We start from the raw sequence: 13,790 nt of genomic DNA on the forward strand, positions 1-13,790 counted from the left end.
AATAATTTGAAATAAAAATGAATATTTATTATTGTTTATTCATTTCCAAGTGTATTTTCATCTTGATTAAATTAAAATTTTCGCGCGCTTTGTACATGACCGCCAGAAGTTGGTCGAATGTGGAAATCAGCCCAACTTAACCCAACTAATAATTGGGCACCAATTGGACCCCAACTGGACAGCATAATTAACAAAAAGTGAAATTAATTCACAAATTATTTTAATTAAATAATTACGTAGGTGAAATCCAACTCAAATCTTGAATCTTTACCAATTATACCGAATTTTTAATTATCAAAACTTATGTTGATAAAACCGGGGAGTGTTTGATTCTGTGCTTGGGCGTACATTGGACTTAGCCATAGAACGCCCAAAGTGGGCACTATTGGAGCAATCCAGTCGGGCACCAACTAGTCAGCCCAATTAAAAAAGTGAAATTAATTCACAAATTATTTTATTAAAAAAATTACGTGGATACAATCCGACCAAAATCCTGAAACTTTTCCAATTATTCCGAATTTTTAAGAATCAAAACTCATTTTGACAAAGCCGATCGGTGTTTGATTTCTGTTTTGGGCTTTCATTGGGTATACCTATAGAACGCCCATAGTGGGCATCATAAATTAATTGACAGATTATTGGAATCATTAGAACCAGTGGATGCAATCCCAGCCAAATCCTGAAACTATTCCAATTATTCCGAAATTTGAATGATCAAAACTTATGTAGATAAAGCCGTTCAGTGCTTGATTTTTTACTTAATTGGGCTTAAATTGGGCTTAATTTGGGTTAACTCGTAGAACGCCCAAAGTAAGCACTATTGGAGCAAACGAGTTTGGTCGCACAAAATGTAACTCCAGTTATATCGATAGAGGGCAGTAGAGAGATAAAATATCGGCTGTGGTCAGCTGCTATTTACTTCGGTAAAGTGATCGTAAACTGTATCCGTTTAGGAATATATAAATAAATCTAAATAATTCTGATAAAAACGCCCTGCGAATAATGAATTAGGCACACGGGTTGAAAAATAATGAGCGATTCGAGCAGAATCTAGCAGTCATATTTCATTCATGTAAATAAAAATAATTTTCAATCCATAAAATTGCGGAGTAAATGCATTATTCACGAATATTGCTTGTTTATTATATTTTGTTGGAAAATGTTAAAGTGCATTAATTCCCTGAATTTTTTCTCTCATCCTTAAAAAGAACTTTTGACCATTAAATATTGTTCATACAATAAAATTTTCCTTTTAACATCGCGGTAAATGTATAATATATTTTACATATTATATTTTTAATCTGCATGGGCTTTAAATTAAGATCGATATATCCTAAAAAACAAAATCAAGGAGATCAGCAGCGTATAGTAACATTTTCAAGTTAAACAACAATAAATAAATATTTCTTGTAAACTAAGAATTATATAATTTTGTAAAACCCGCCTATATTGGTTAACGTGTGCACTGTGTGGCTGCGCCAGCCTCAACGCCGCAGTCGGGCTCTATCGTCTGCACTAAAGTAGTTGCGAACGTCATTTTTTCTTGTAGTCAAATCCGTTCAAGCTTCCATAAAATGGGGTTATATTTACAAAGTTCTTTCGTTTTTTCTTTCTAGAAATCAACAAAATAAGAAATCGCTTAGTGCTGTTTTCCATACTCAGTTGAGTATTTGTATTCAACCAAATATATTGCAGAAAACACAACTTCAGATGCTTTTAGGACTGAGCTGACTGTTGGAAGAGACTGGGATGGATTTCAGAAGGAATAAGAGGATGCTAAGAGTTTTTAAAACATGAAGAAGCGTAAAATTAAAAAAATACTAACACATATTTATTATTTATTACTTTTAACTTTAGGAATCTAATAATTGTACCCTTTTTTTATTAATTGGGCATGAAGTGAGCTGCCCAACTAAGGCCCAGCTTGTTACCTCAATCCGGGCATTCGCTGGGCTAACCGTTACAACCCAGAAAGTAGCCTAGTTGGAGATTGATTGGGCTGCCCAATTGGAGCCCAACTATTAGTTGGACAATCTAGTTGGGGCCCAATTTGGTCCCAATCAACTTTTCCACATGGGGTACGATCTAAATAGCTACCATCATAACTCAACGTGATTGCGGACCGAAGGAACCAAGTGGAGCCGCTACAAAGTACCCGTAAAGGCCCCATTGGGTACCCATTCGGCTCCTTTTTAAAAAACTAAAAAAAACAGCAAAATCAACTTTGAAATGTTTGAAATTCGGATTCTACGTTAAAATTGCCTATAGAAGGTCACAGAATAATGGCAATAGTTTGTTTTGCAACGGTAAAAAGTTTAAAAAAATATAAGAAGTGGAACGCCTGTTGACTGCTACACTTCAAACGCATCATCTGTAAGTAGCAGCCAACAGGAGTTATATATTTATATTTTTTTAACTTTTAACCGCTGAAAAAAAGTATTGCGATTACTCCGTGAGTTTCTAATAGAAATTTTAACGTTGGATCCGAATTTCAACAGTTTAAAAGTTGATCTTGCTGTTTTTTTTGTTGATCTTTTTAAAAAGGAACCGAATGAGGACCCAATGGGGTCTTTATGGGTACTTTGTAGAGGCTCCATTCGGTCCGCCAGGGTTTACTCAGTGTCGTCAAACGTTTTCTTTCTTCTTGTGGAAAAAGTGCAGTTTTTCGCAAGAGAATCTTCCAGGTACAAATTCCGTCTTCATGAAAAAAGGTTGAGATTTATGAGCAGCAGTAAGTCAAGGTAAATTCAGGATTCTACCGCAAAAAAGTGTTTTTTAATACATAAAATAATATCTTCTTCAACCAAGAGAAGAAAGATTAGCCATCGCTAGACGCAGACATTTGAAAAATCTGCATGTTTAAATATGGACTAAGTAGAGCAATCCTAATATTTTGCTTGATAACTGGTCAGTACGGAAGACCTGAAACGTATAATAAATTAGTGATATACCTCCAAGAATGCTCTCTTAAACAAATTTAACCTTCACAAGTAATCTTTGTCAGTGTGGCTGACAGTACTGGCAATGCCCACTTCTCCGGATCCTAGATGTATTATGGCGAATTTAAAGACATTCCGTGGACGATGAACATAATTTAATCTCTCAGAGAAATCTGTTGTATTAAAAGATGAAACACGTAAAAAATTACATGTTCAGAGTCTGCATTTAGGACTCATATAGGATTAATCATTCAAAGAAAAATTATAAAGAAATAAAAAACTTTAAATAATAGGAAATTTATATTACTTTATTTAGCAACGCTGCGCTACTAAGCTGTATTGCACATATAACATATTTAGATGTTAGGTATTTTACATTCAGATTAATGTAACCTGAAAAGATCTTTCATAGTTCCTTCATGACATTTAGAAAATAATTTCATCTGTTTTTGAATAAAAGCGTTGCACTGAGACCTTACCAAACTTACTATCACTAAATTTTTTCGAAAAATAATTATTTCTTTGAATCTAATTAAATTGAGAAAGTCATCAAAGACTTTAATACTTAAATATATATTATACTTTGAAATTAAAACAATTTATATTTATTGAATATAGGTTTCCAGAATTTCCACGATTCTTCTTCGAAATTCTCAATAATTGCTAAATCCTTTTTAATTTGAAGACAAGATTTGCGCTCAGAAATATATGGAGGCCAATTTATATTGACAGCTTCACTTCGAGTTGGATTCCTACATAAAATAACACACTCAGTAAAGTTTCCGAAGCAATATCTATAGAAATTAAAAAAGAAGTATGTAACTCTTACCCTGTTTTTGCAAAGTCTGTCCACATTTTTGTCATATGTTCCATCAATAAATAGTCAGTTGTGCCACATTTTAGTTGCAAACTATCACTTAAAGAATTCATGTAAAAGAGATGAATTAGATCATCGGCATGGCAGGCCCCTATAACTTGTTCAAATTCAGTTATTTAAAATACTTGCCCCCTTTTGTCAAACCTAAGAAAGAATTTTCAGTTTACGAACCTTCCACCTTTAAATTTAATGCCATCTGTAGCACGGAATATTTGGGATGATGTGAGTATTTATAAAGATAGGTTAGCGTGTTTTTCTGACTTTGTATATCTAACATTTGCATAATTCCATTCACAAAGTTGATGTCGCCTTTATATTGAACAAGAGCAGCCTGTTCTTTTTTCGTTATTGGATTACCTTTGAAGTAATAATTTTTAACCTCTTTCGACAAATGAGACACTAGGGTACTTGATTCTAGTTTGAAGTCGCTGGCTAAATCTGTTTCAAAAGTCTTGTCACAATTCTTGTAAAATTGTTCAGATTCAGAGGCACCATCTGATGATAATAAATTAGGTAGGTTTTAATTTTTGTTTAATAATACAAAAATGAATTAGTGCTCTGCGAAACAAGAAAACGGCAAGTATATTTTGGCTTCGGCCCTCCTATTCTCATTTGTTCACAACATTTAGTATTCTAACAATACATCATGCTCGGCCGTTAACTTCGAAATCAGGGGGTAAGTTCAACCCAATAAGTTAGATTTCATGGTTTTCTCCATTTTGACCTTAGGTTCACCTTCATCCCGACCTGATGGGGTCCAATTGACCATCACTTGACCTTGATCCAGATGTGATAGAGCCAAACTGACCCTGCATTCGGGTTCAGCGATCCCATAAACCTCTGAGAATAGAGGTTTTCTCCGTTGCAATAATTTTCTTCATTTTAAACATAAGTTGATCCTGAACCTGACCTTCTGAGGCCACATTGAACCCGGATTCGGATTCAGCGACCCCAGAAACATCTAAGAGTAGAGGTTTTCTCCAATCAAATGGTTTTCTCCAATTGAATGGTTTTCTTTATTTTAGCCTTCAATTAAATTTGATCCTGATCTGATATAGTGAAACTAACCCCGGATTTCGATTCAGCGCCCTCAATAAAGTATAGGTACGATGGTTTCGCTCGGGTTGCAAAATTTTTTTGTGGGTCTATGTTATTGTTGGCAATGTAGAAAGTGTGCGAATTGGCAATTTATAAAAAAATCATAATGTGCCACGATCTACGTAACAACCTCGATTACCGACGACTTATGAGTCAAAGCTTTTTGATTTGTTAAGTAAGGCATTTTTTATTGAAAATGCCGAAAAATTCTCTTGTGGTAGTTGTCAAGAGTTTTTTCAGTAAAGTAGGATTATCCTTTTTACGATTTCTGTATTTGATTTTAACTAATAAAGCAGATGAATTGCAAATCATAATTAATGAGAGACATAGTGCTAGTATGAGAGCTTTCAAACGTGACATTTCTGAAAATGAAATAAAAGACAGACGGACTTGTTTCGGAGGTTTTCAATTGAAATATTTGCAAAAATTGTATACTTCAATTATTTTAAGCCACTGCCCGAATACCAAAACTGTCGACACCAACAGTTAAAACAATGCAATTGAACCAAAATCACGGGGCATGATAATTTCGCTTACTTTTTGAGTGTGATGTAATGTGAGAATACTTCATATTTAAATGGAAAGCATTTTCGAAATAGCTGACAAATATCAAATTAGTTGCTTCTACGGCAGAAAACTGATTAAATATTAAAATTTTTAGAAAATAGACTTATAAACATTTATACCCGCTAACGTAAGTATTCCTTCATCGGACGTGTAACCAATTATGACAGGAACATCGATGCCATTTGCTATCATTTCATCTAATGGTTTTGGTAAAAATGGATTTGAGCTTTTATCATCAACAGATGGTACAAAAAGAAAGTCTAAAACCTTTGTTTTCTGTCAGTAAGGAAAAGTAAAACAGTAAATGCTGTAAAATAAATAACAGAAACGAAAATAATTTTTCTAGAATTTCCTCACGTTTACAAAAATTTTCTTTTGGGCCACAACTATGTCTTGTGCAGCTAGAGTCTGGAGAAACTTTACAATTTCTTCAGGATTAGTCGATGAATTTCCTAATTTAGCAGCTAATTTTATAGCATATTCCTTATTAGAAAGTTGAAAAGCCCAAGGATTATTGGCAGCTCCACTCTGGATAATTGCTTTGTGAAATAAGCCTGAAACACAAGGGGAAATTATATTTGTTTTCTAAAAAATCAATTTATAGCAATAGTACCTTTAGCTAAAGGTGAGATGCAGAGATAATGAATCGATGCACCACCCGCAGATTCACCAAAAATGGTAACATTATTTTTATCACCACCAAACTTTTCAATATTTTCCTGAACCCACTTGAGAGCAAAAACTTGATCCTTTAGACCTTGGTTTCCTGCGCAACAATCTATATTCATGTTCAGGAATCCTACGGGAAGGTGAATAACAATGTATGTGAAATAAAAAATGAATTAAGTAACAAGGGAGTACATGAATGATAAAAATCAGTTATTCACCTAAGATCCCAAGGCGATAATTAATTGAGACAAAGACAATATCATGTTGAAGAAAATAGTCCGGCCTGTGTAATTGTGCACCACCTGAACCAACGGTAAAACCCCCTCCATGAATCCAGAACATTACAGGTTTTTTTGCTGACAAATTTTTGGTGGTCACGTTCAGATAGAGACAGTCATCATCACCAACTATTCCATCATTAATCATGGAAATTTGTGCTGAAACCCCTCCTTCCTCTGATGCATCTCGCACTCCTTCCCAGAACTTTGGAGGTTGGGGATCCTACAAAAAAAAGATTCTTTCAAATCGTATTTGGTATCATGCATTTAAATTTTGAAAATTTTATATTAAAGGGCATAGCAAACTAAGTATGTTGAATAAGTTGCCTCTGCCCGAGTCCACTCTATACATCTTTCGTAAAATGCAAATAAGAGGTTATGTTTCCCAAACGTTTAGACCCGCCCTGCTAGAAATTTCTGATAGAACTTTCTTTCCGAAGCTTTCCATATCTTTCAAATTATTATTATTATTAATTTTTCAATAATAATAATTTTCAAAAACAAAATAATATATATTATTAATTATACTATAAGATGTTCGGATTTTTGATCAGTGCAGTAAGTATATGCATCAGTATATGCCAACACACAGCGTTGTTTGCTATTTGAGGAGAATTACATTCTACGTCATAACACGTGACTAAATATTCTAGCTTTCTAAGCCTGAGCACATATGACCAATGGCACTTATGTTTAAAACTTAAGAAGTATTTGCGCATTTGTATATTTTTTAATTGACAATTGAGGAGTTTTGGACAAGAAGGCGACAGGCGCTCGAGAACGAGTAAAAGTATTGTCCAGGCTGTGACGTCAGGTATCAAAAGTGAAATATGAAATTTGAAAAAACCAAAAATATAGTTAGGTAGCTCTTGAAAAATGAACCTGAGTCTCCATTTACAGTTTTTCTCTCGGCCTGCAAATTTTCCAGTAAATAAATAAAAACTGACTTTTTTAATTGAAAAAACCATGTTTTTTTCACATTCAACTCGCCGTAAGTCATTCGTTTATCAACTAATTAACAAATTTCTTTTTGAGTTTTATTCGTGACACTCTAGCGGAGGCTACAGTGTCCAAAAAGGGTCAAAAGTTAATTTCTAATGTTTTTTTTTCTTAATCCGAATGAAAAACCACGTTTTTAGACTTTCACATTAAAAAAGTGAGCGAGGAAGTTTGAGCTGCGACAAACTTCAAGCGAACCAGTTTTTCGCCAATGGATTGGCTAACTTTTTGGAAAATCTCAATTCGATTTGATTTTTAGTTCCATAATTACAGCGAGTTTTTTAGAGGTCGCGACGCGACACTACAGGATTTTTCAGGGGACGCCGCCGGAACGCTAACTGGTGCGAGCGAGTGGACAAAACAAAGGATGGGCAAGGACGATGTTTCAGGCTTCAGGCGGCATCCCCTGAAAAATCCTATGGTGTCGCGTCGCGAGCTCGTAATAAACTCGCTGTAATTATGGAACTGAAAATCAAATCGAATTGAGATTTTCCAAAAGGTTGGCCAATACATTGGCGGAAAATTCGTTCGCTTGAAGTTTGTCGTAGTTCAAACTTCCTCGCTCACTTTTTTAATGTGAAAGTCTAAAAACGTGGTTTTTCATTCGGATTAAAAAAAAATATTAGAAATTAACTTTTGCCCCTTTTCGGACACTGTAGCCTCTGCTAGAGTGTCACGAATAAAACTCAAAAAGACGTTTGTTAATTAGTTTATAAATGAATTACTTACGGCGAGTTGAATGTGAACAAACATGTTTTTTATCAATTAAAAAAAATCAGTTTTTATTTATTTACTCGAAAATTTGCAGCCTGAGAGAAAAACTGTGAATGGAGACTCAGGTTCATTTTTCAAGAGCTACCTAACTATATTTTTGGTTTTTTCAAACTTCATATTTCACTTTTGATACCTGACGTCAAAGCCTGGACAATACTTTTACTCATTCTCGAGCGCTTGTCGCCTTCTTGTCCAAAACTCCTCAATTGTCAATTAAAAAATATACAAATGTGCAAATACCTCTTAAGATTTAAATATAAGTGCCATTGGTCATATGTGCTCAGGCTTAGAAAGCTAGAATATATAGTCACATGTTATGATGTAGAATGTAATTCTCCTGAAATAGCGAATAATACTGTGTGTTGGCCCACGTTTAAAAAAATGTTTTTTACAATGTTGACGTAAAAAAAGGGAAACAAATGTATGTTTTTCCAATTATCTTAAGAGCTTTTTTAGCTTCTACCTTTTTATTGACATAAAAAAGTGTACACCATAGTCTTTTCCGTAACGTAACTGCCACGTCGATACGTTTATAGGTTATATTCTATATTTTTCAATATTTAACATTACTTATAAATATGATTTAGTTTTATTAAAACTTTGTTCTATTTTCTTCAGATTGTTAAGGAGTTATACAGAAATGTTACCTGAAGAGGCTCCACGTCGTGGAACGGAAGCTAGTTTTTTAAATAGACTTAAAGGTCAGTAGACCGAAAAACAAACATCTTCATATATTATCAATTATAGTTATTAGTATCAATAATTAATAATTTTTGATAACATCTGATACAAATAAACGAGATATTTTGATAAAATCTGATTGAGCTGATAGAATCTAATCTGATTAGAAATAAGATCTGACAGAATTATATTGGAACAAATCTTCGGATAGAAACTGACAAATTTGGATGAAGACTTCGGAAAGATTCTGATAAAATCTGAAAAGAATATTTTTACGACTGTTTTACAATCTAGCAGAAATTGTCTTTCAGAATCTTTCCGATTTTTTGGGCAGGACGAAAAATAATTTTTAAGTGATTCATGGGGGTTGACATGTTTTCATCATTTGGGATGCTTGATTTCAGTAAGACCTTCACTTCTCAAATGGAAAAAAGTATGTGCAGCACATCGATATCAGCAGATTACTTAACTTATTGACAACAGATAACTAAAATAAATAATTTTTTTCTGTGAGACAGATTCACATCTTATGTCTTTATAACATATATAGTCGGCTTTTTTAAGACCATAACCAGAATCATGGGTAAGAGTAAACAAGAATTGCAGTCCCTGCGCCTTCACAGGTGATTGGAATGGGACCAAAGCAGTTCAGAACTCAGTCCGGTGAGGTAGTGGAAAGGACTTGCAATTCTAACTCCTTAATTGCCAGTTCTCAGTCCGGGATTACTCAATAAAATCCTGGATGCCTGGAATCCACTTAAAAATTTCCGGTGCTCAAAACATTTTCCGAAACCCGCATTTTTTCTTGTACATTAAGGCACACAGTGGGGCAAACAAAATTCCGTAGACAAATTGATTTTCAAAGGACAATTATTATCCGATTTTTACTTTTTTTAAAAATTAAAGCTAATAAAATTTCACATTGAACTGCCATGGCCGATTTTTGAATTTTGGTTTATTTTTTTGTTTATTTAATAACAAAAATAAAAAATAAAGATTTTAACTTATAAAGTATACCGGTTTTTGAAAAATAATTTTCTGCAATCAAAAATATTCAGAGAATTGAAAGCAACCATCGAAAAAAATGTCCAATACCAATGCAAATGTTAAAAAATTCATTGAATTTGCTATACAAAAATAAGTGAATGAAAATAGTTTCGTGGGGATTGGTGGCGATTCGTCACTGGATTCGCACTGACATATGGACAAAAATCAGAATCAGAATACATAAGGATACACTAGTCTCGTATATAGTTCAGCCAACTTTTTGTTGTGGGCCTGTGTAATTTTCTAGAGGTACTATAATATTGTTTGAAAAACTATATGTTGGTTCAGAATCACTTAAAACATTGAATCTTTCTTCATAAGAGGCTAAACACAGTTGGCAACACAGATGATTGCTAGACATACGGGCGAGAAAACACATAACAATAAATATTTTTAATGTACAAATTTAGTTTAAATAAATATTAAATTTTTCAGGTTGATATAATTTATTTCATTCACAGTAAAATAATTTACTTAATAGTAGATTATGTACCTGGGCAATAAATCTGGACTTTATATGAGGACGCAGAATTTAACGTCCGAGCCGAAGGCATGATTGGTAAAACTGCATTCGAGTATAAAAAAAATTTACAGCCGTGGTGCATTCGATACTTTATCTGAAATAGGCAGAAGAAGAGCTGTTCTTCTAGAAAAAGGCGCTTGATTATACCACACATGCACGCGCTTGGGGTTACGCTAGAAGTCCAGAATCCACTTCGTAGTTAAACTTAGGTTTAAAATTAATTCTTCTCACTCTTTTCTTTTACTTTTTATTCACTTTTACTGACTTCTTCCTCCTTGCTGTCACTTCACGTGCAGCTCGTCTCAGAACAATAAAGTGCTATTTTACTGCCGCTCCCCGGATAGATAAAGTGCGCTTGATCTGCCTACTTCAGATAAAGATTATTTAAATCTTAAAGTACAAAAGGATGGCCATAATACGTGAACAGCTAGATCCACTTTCAATTTATAGAAATACCCAAAGAAATATAAAACTAAATTCATATTATATTTGTAAAATATTGAAAATCTCAATGCCTGTCTAGAGCTCTTACATATTCCATTTTTTCTCAAACACCGCTTGTAACAAACCAGAAAGTTTTTTAGTATTTCTATGTAAAATTAGCATCATAACCTCTGACTATTCTCTGCTACTCATTTCCTCCACTGTTAAAATTTGACATGAACTTTTTTGAGTAAATTTGATTTTCTCAACTATTAAGATATGAGGATAAAGCGCAAGGGAGAATGATTTTTGATGTGGTGGCAAGCTCACCTAACGCGAATACCAGCCCAAAACTTTTGCAAAAGGTGGGAGGTGAAATCCAAAAGCGCACAATTCACATTATGGAGAATATTGAGTAAGGATTATGCTCTGGATCTTTTCCATCAATTATATCACTTGGAATAGTAAAAATCAAGCTAAACATCACGGACGTGATGTTCACGTGACGTTTAGCTCGATTTTGACTATTCCAAGCGATATAATTGATGGGAAAGATCCAGAACATAATCCTAACTAAATATTCTCTATAATGTGACTTGTGCGCTTTTGCATTTCACCTCCTCAAATATAAGTTACGAATAATCATTTTATGGCTTAATTTTTTCAACCAATATTAAAAGAAATTTTACACATACGTATCCTTATAGAATTAATAGCATAAGAAATTTAGTTGTTTATTTTTATTCCGGAAAAGTTTCATTACAATTTTTATTTTTTATTAAAATCTTAATAACAGTTCCACCCAGGTGACAAAGTTATATATAGTTTACATATTGTGTAGAAGACAATGATATTGGAAGCGCGCATTAATCTTGAGGGATTTATAAGAGATGGCGTTACTTATACTGTATCGCATTGAGGTATATCGTTACTATATGTGTGGTGTATATGCTATACACTATACATGGTGTATATACTATATATAGTGTCGTTTTTACCGATGTGTAAACAGAGTAGTTTTTGTGGCATTTAAGATATCGGCTTGCTAACCAAGAAAACAGCATTTGCGGAAAGTTTAATATTCTTTTTTAATTAAAAAAAGAGTACTAATGAAAGTCATAGACTGCTTTTGGAAACTTTTCGAAGATTACACTTAATCCATGACGAATTGGAGAGGTTACTCAAGTGAAGATACGTGTCAAACGCAAGACGAGCTTACAGAATTATTCGCAGTTGGTCGTTCTACAACTTCTAGAAGCTTACATGCACTGGGTATGATCCAAAAGCAAGGAAATTAGGTAAAGTACGAACTGAAGACAAGAGACGTGGAAGGAGTTTATTCACTTGTGAACAGCTACTCCAACGGCAAAATCAGAAAGGGTTTTTGTATCGTATTGTCTCTGGCGATGAGAATTGAATTCGCTATGATATTCCTAAGCGTATGAAATCGTGGGTTAAGCCTGCTCAACCAGCAACATCAACGCCAAAACCAAAATCCATGGATTGAAGTTCAACTTCTGTATTTGGTGGGAACAGCAGGGTTTAGTGTACTATAAGAGCTGACCCAACCTATCAAAACTAGAAGAAGCGACATTTATCGAAATCAAGTAAAGTATCAATGAAAAATGGGCCGCAATACGAGCAGAGACACGATAAAGTTACTCTTTTGCATGACATCGTGGTATCCGTTTGCTGTCAGGAAGATGGGAGTAAGTAGTGACTGGCGATGGACAATACTGTGCATGGTCAACTGGTTACCACTTTTTTGAATAAACACGCAATTTTCCATAAAAATCCTTAAAAATTAATGCATGCTTTCAATATTGTTCATTTTCTTCATACATTTTTCTGTATAAGACAGATAAAAAATATCAGTGTTTTGTCCACTATATATAAACTGTATATAACTTTATTCATGTGGCTACGGTCAAGGAAAATAAAAAAGGGCAGCCGGGTTTACCGAAATTTAGTGAGCGTAGTTGCTGAATCGGAATCCGGAGTCAGTTTCACCCTATCAGGCCAGTATTAACGTCAATTGAAGGTCAAAGTAAAGAAAACCATTGGATCAGAGGAATCCATTGTTTTGGAGATAACATCTACTCTCAGACATTTTTTGTGGGTCACTGAATCCGAATCTGGGGTTACTTTGACCCCAATAGGAAAGAATGAAGGTCAAGTGAATGTCACAATGAAGGAAACTATTAGAGCGACCAGGGAAACGAAATTATGGGGTCGAACTAATCTCAGATTCAGATTTAGCGACCCTAAAAACGTTGCGATATAGTTGTTTGCGTTGATTGAATGGGCTTTTCTCATTTTGACCATAACTTGACCTTGATCCTGACGTAATAAGGTCGATTTGCTACTAGATTCAGATTTATGGACCACAAAAATGTCTGAGAGTAAAGGTTTTCTTCGACCCACTATCTTTCTCTGATCTAATGATTTTCTTCATTTTGTCCTTCACCTAACCTTTATCCTGACCTGATTGGGGCAAAATGACCCCGGTTACGGTTACAGCGATCCCAAAGACATTTTAAAGTAAAGGTTTTCTTCGAACCAATGGTTTTCTTCATTTCTACACTCAATTGACCCTGGTCAAGATTTTATGGGGTCAAACTGACTCCGGATGTGGATTCGGTGACCTCAACAACGTATGGGTATGGTGGTTTAGCCTGGGGTAAAGAAATTTCTTTGTGGGGTTGTGTTATTTATGTATTCATCATATTCCAATATCAAAATATAAATTTCTATGATAAGCGGCATTCTATAAACTACGTTACCAATTTTGATTTATTTTGAACCCTTTTCCTCTCCCGCTGACATAGCCCAAAATGCTCTCAAAAACAGAACAAAGTCTTTTAAATAAAATTAACATAAATACTATTTTCAATTGAATTACAAAAAACCGTCAA

The 13,790-nt window shown here is 34.2% G+C and overlaps 1 protein-coding gene across 9 annotated transcripts in view; it reads right to left on the bottom strand.

The window, feature by feature from the left end:
- Positions 1–3,226: 3,226 nt before the first annotated feature.
- LOC117170435 (venom carboxylesterase-6-like) overlaps positions 3,227–13,790 on the bottom strand; it is a 92,699-nt gene continuing 82,135 nt past the window's right edge. For 8 of the 9 annotated variants that reach the window (XM_033357170.1, XM_033357169.1, XM_033357171.1 and 5 more), the window contains 7 exons: positions 6,369–6,651; positions 6,095–6,280; positions 5,839–6,035; positions 5,601–5,757; positions 3,988–4,311; positions 3,769–3,913; positions 3,227–3,691 (listed from right to left, as the gene is read on the bottom strand). In XM_033357170.1, the coding sequence (XP_033213061.1) occupies positions 3,529–3,691; positions 3,769–3,913; positions 3,988–4,311; positions 5,601–5,757; positions 5,839–6,035; positions 6,095–6,280; positions 6,369–6,651 (1,455 nt within the window). In that variant the 3' untranslated portion in view covers positions 3,227–3,528. The remainder of the gene's footprint in view (positions 3,692–3,768; positions 3,914–3,987; positions 4,312–5,600; positions 5,758–5,838; positions 6,036–6,094; positions 6,281–6,368; positions 6,652–13,790) is intronic. The other variant, XM_033357215.1, reaches the window with a different exon arrangement.

This window comes from Belonocnema kinseyi, chromosome 1, assembly GCF_010883055.1.
Source record: "Belonocnema kinseyi isolate 2016_QV_RU_SX_M_011 chromosome 1, B_treatae_v1, whole genome shotgun sequence".
NCBI classification, from domain to species: Eukaryota; Metazoa; Arthropoda; class Insecta; order Hymenoptera; family Cynipidae; genus Belonocnema; species Belonocnema kinseyi.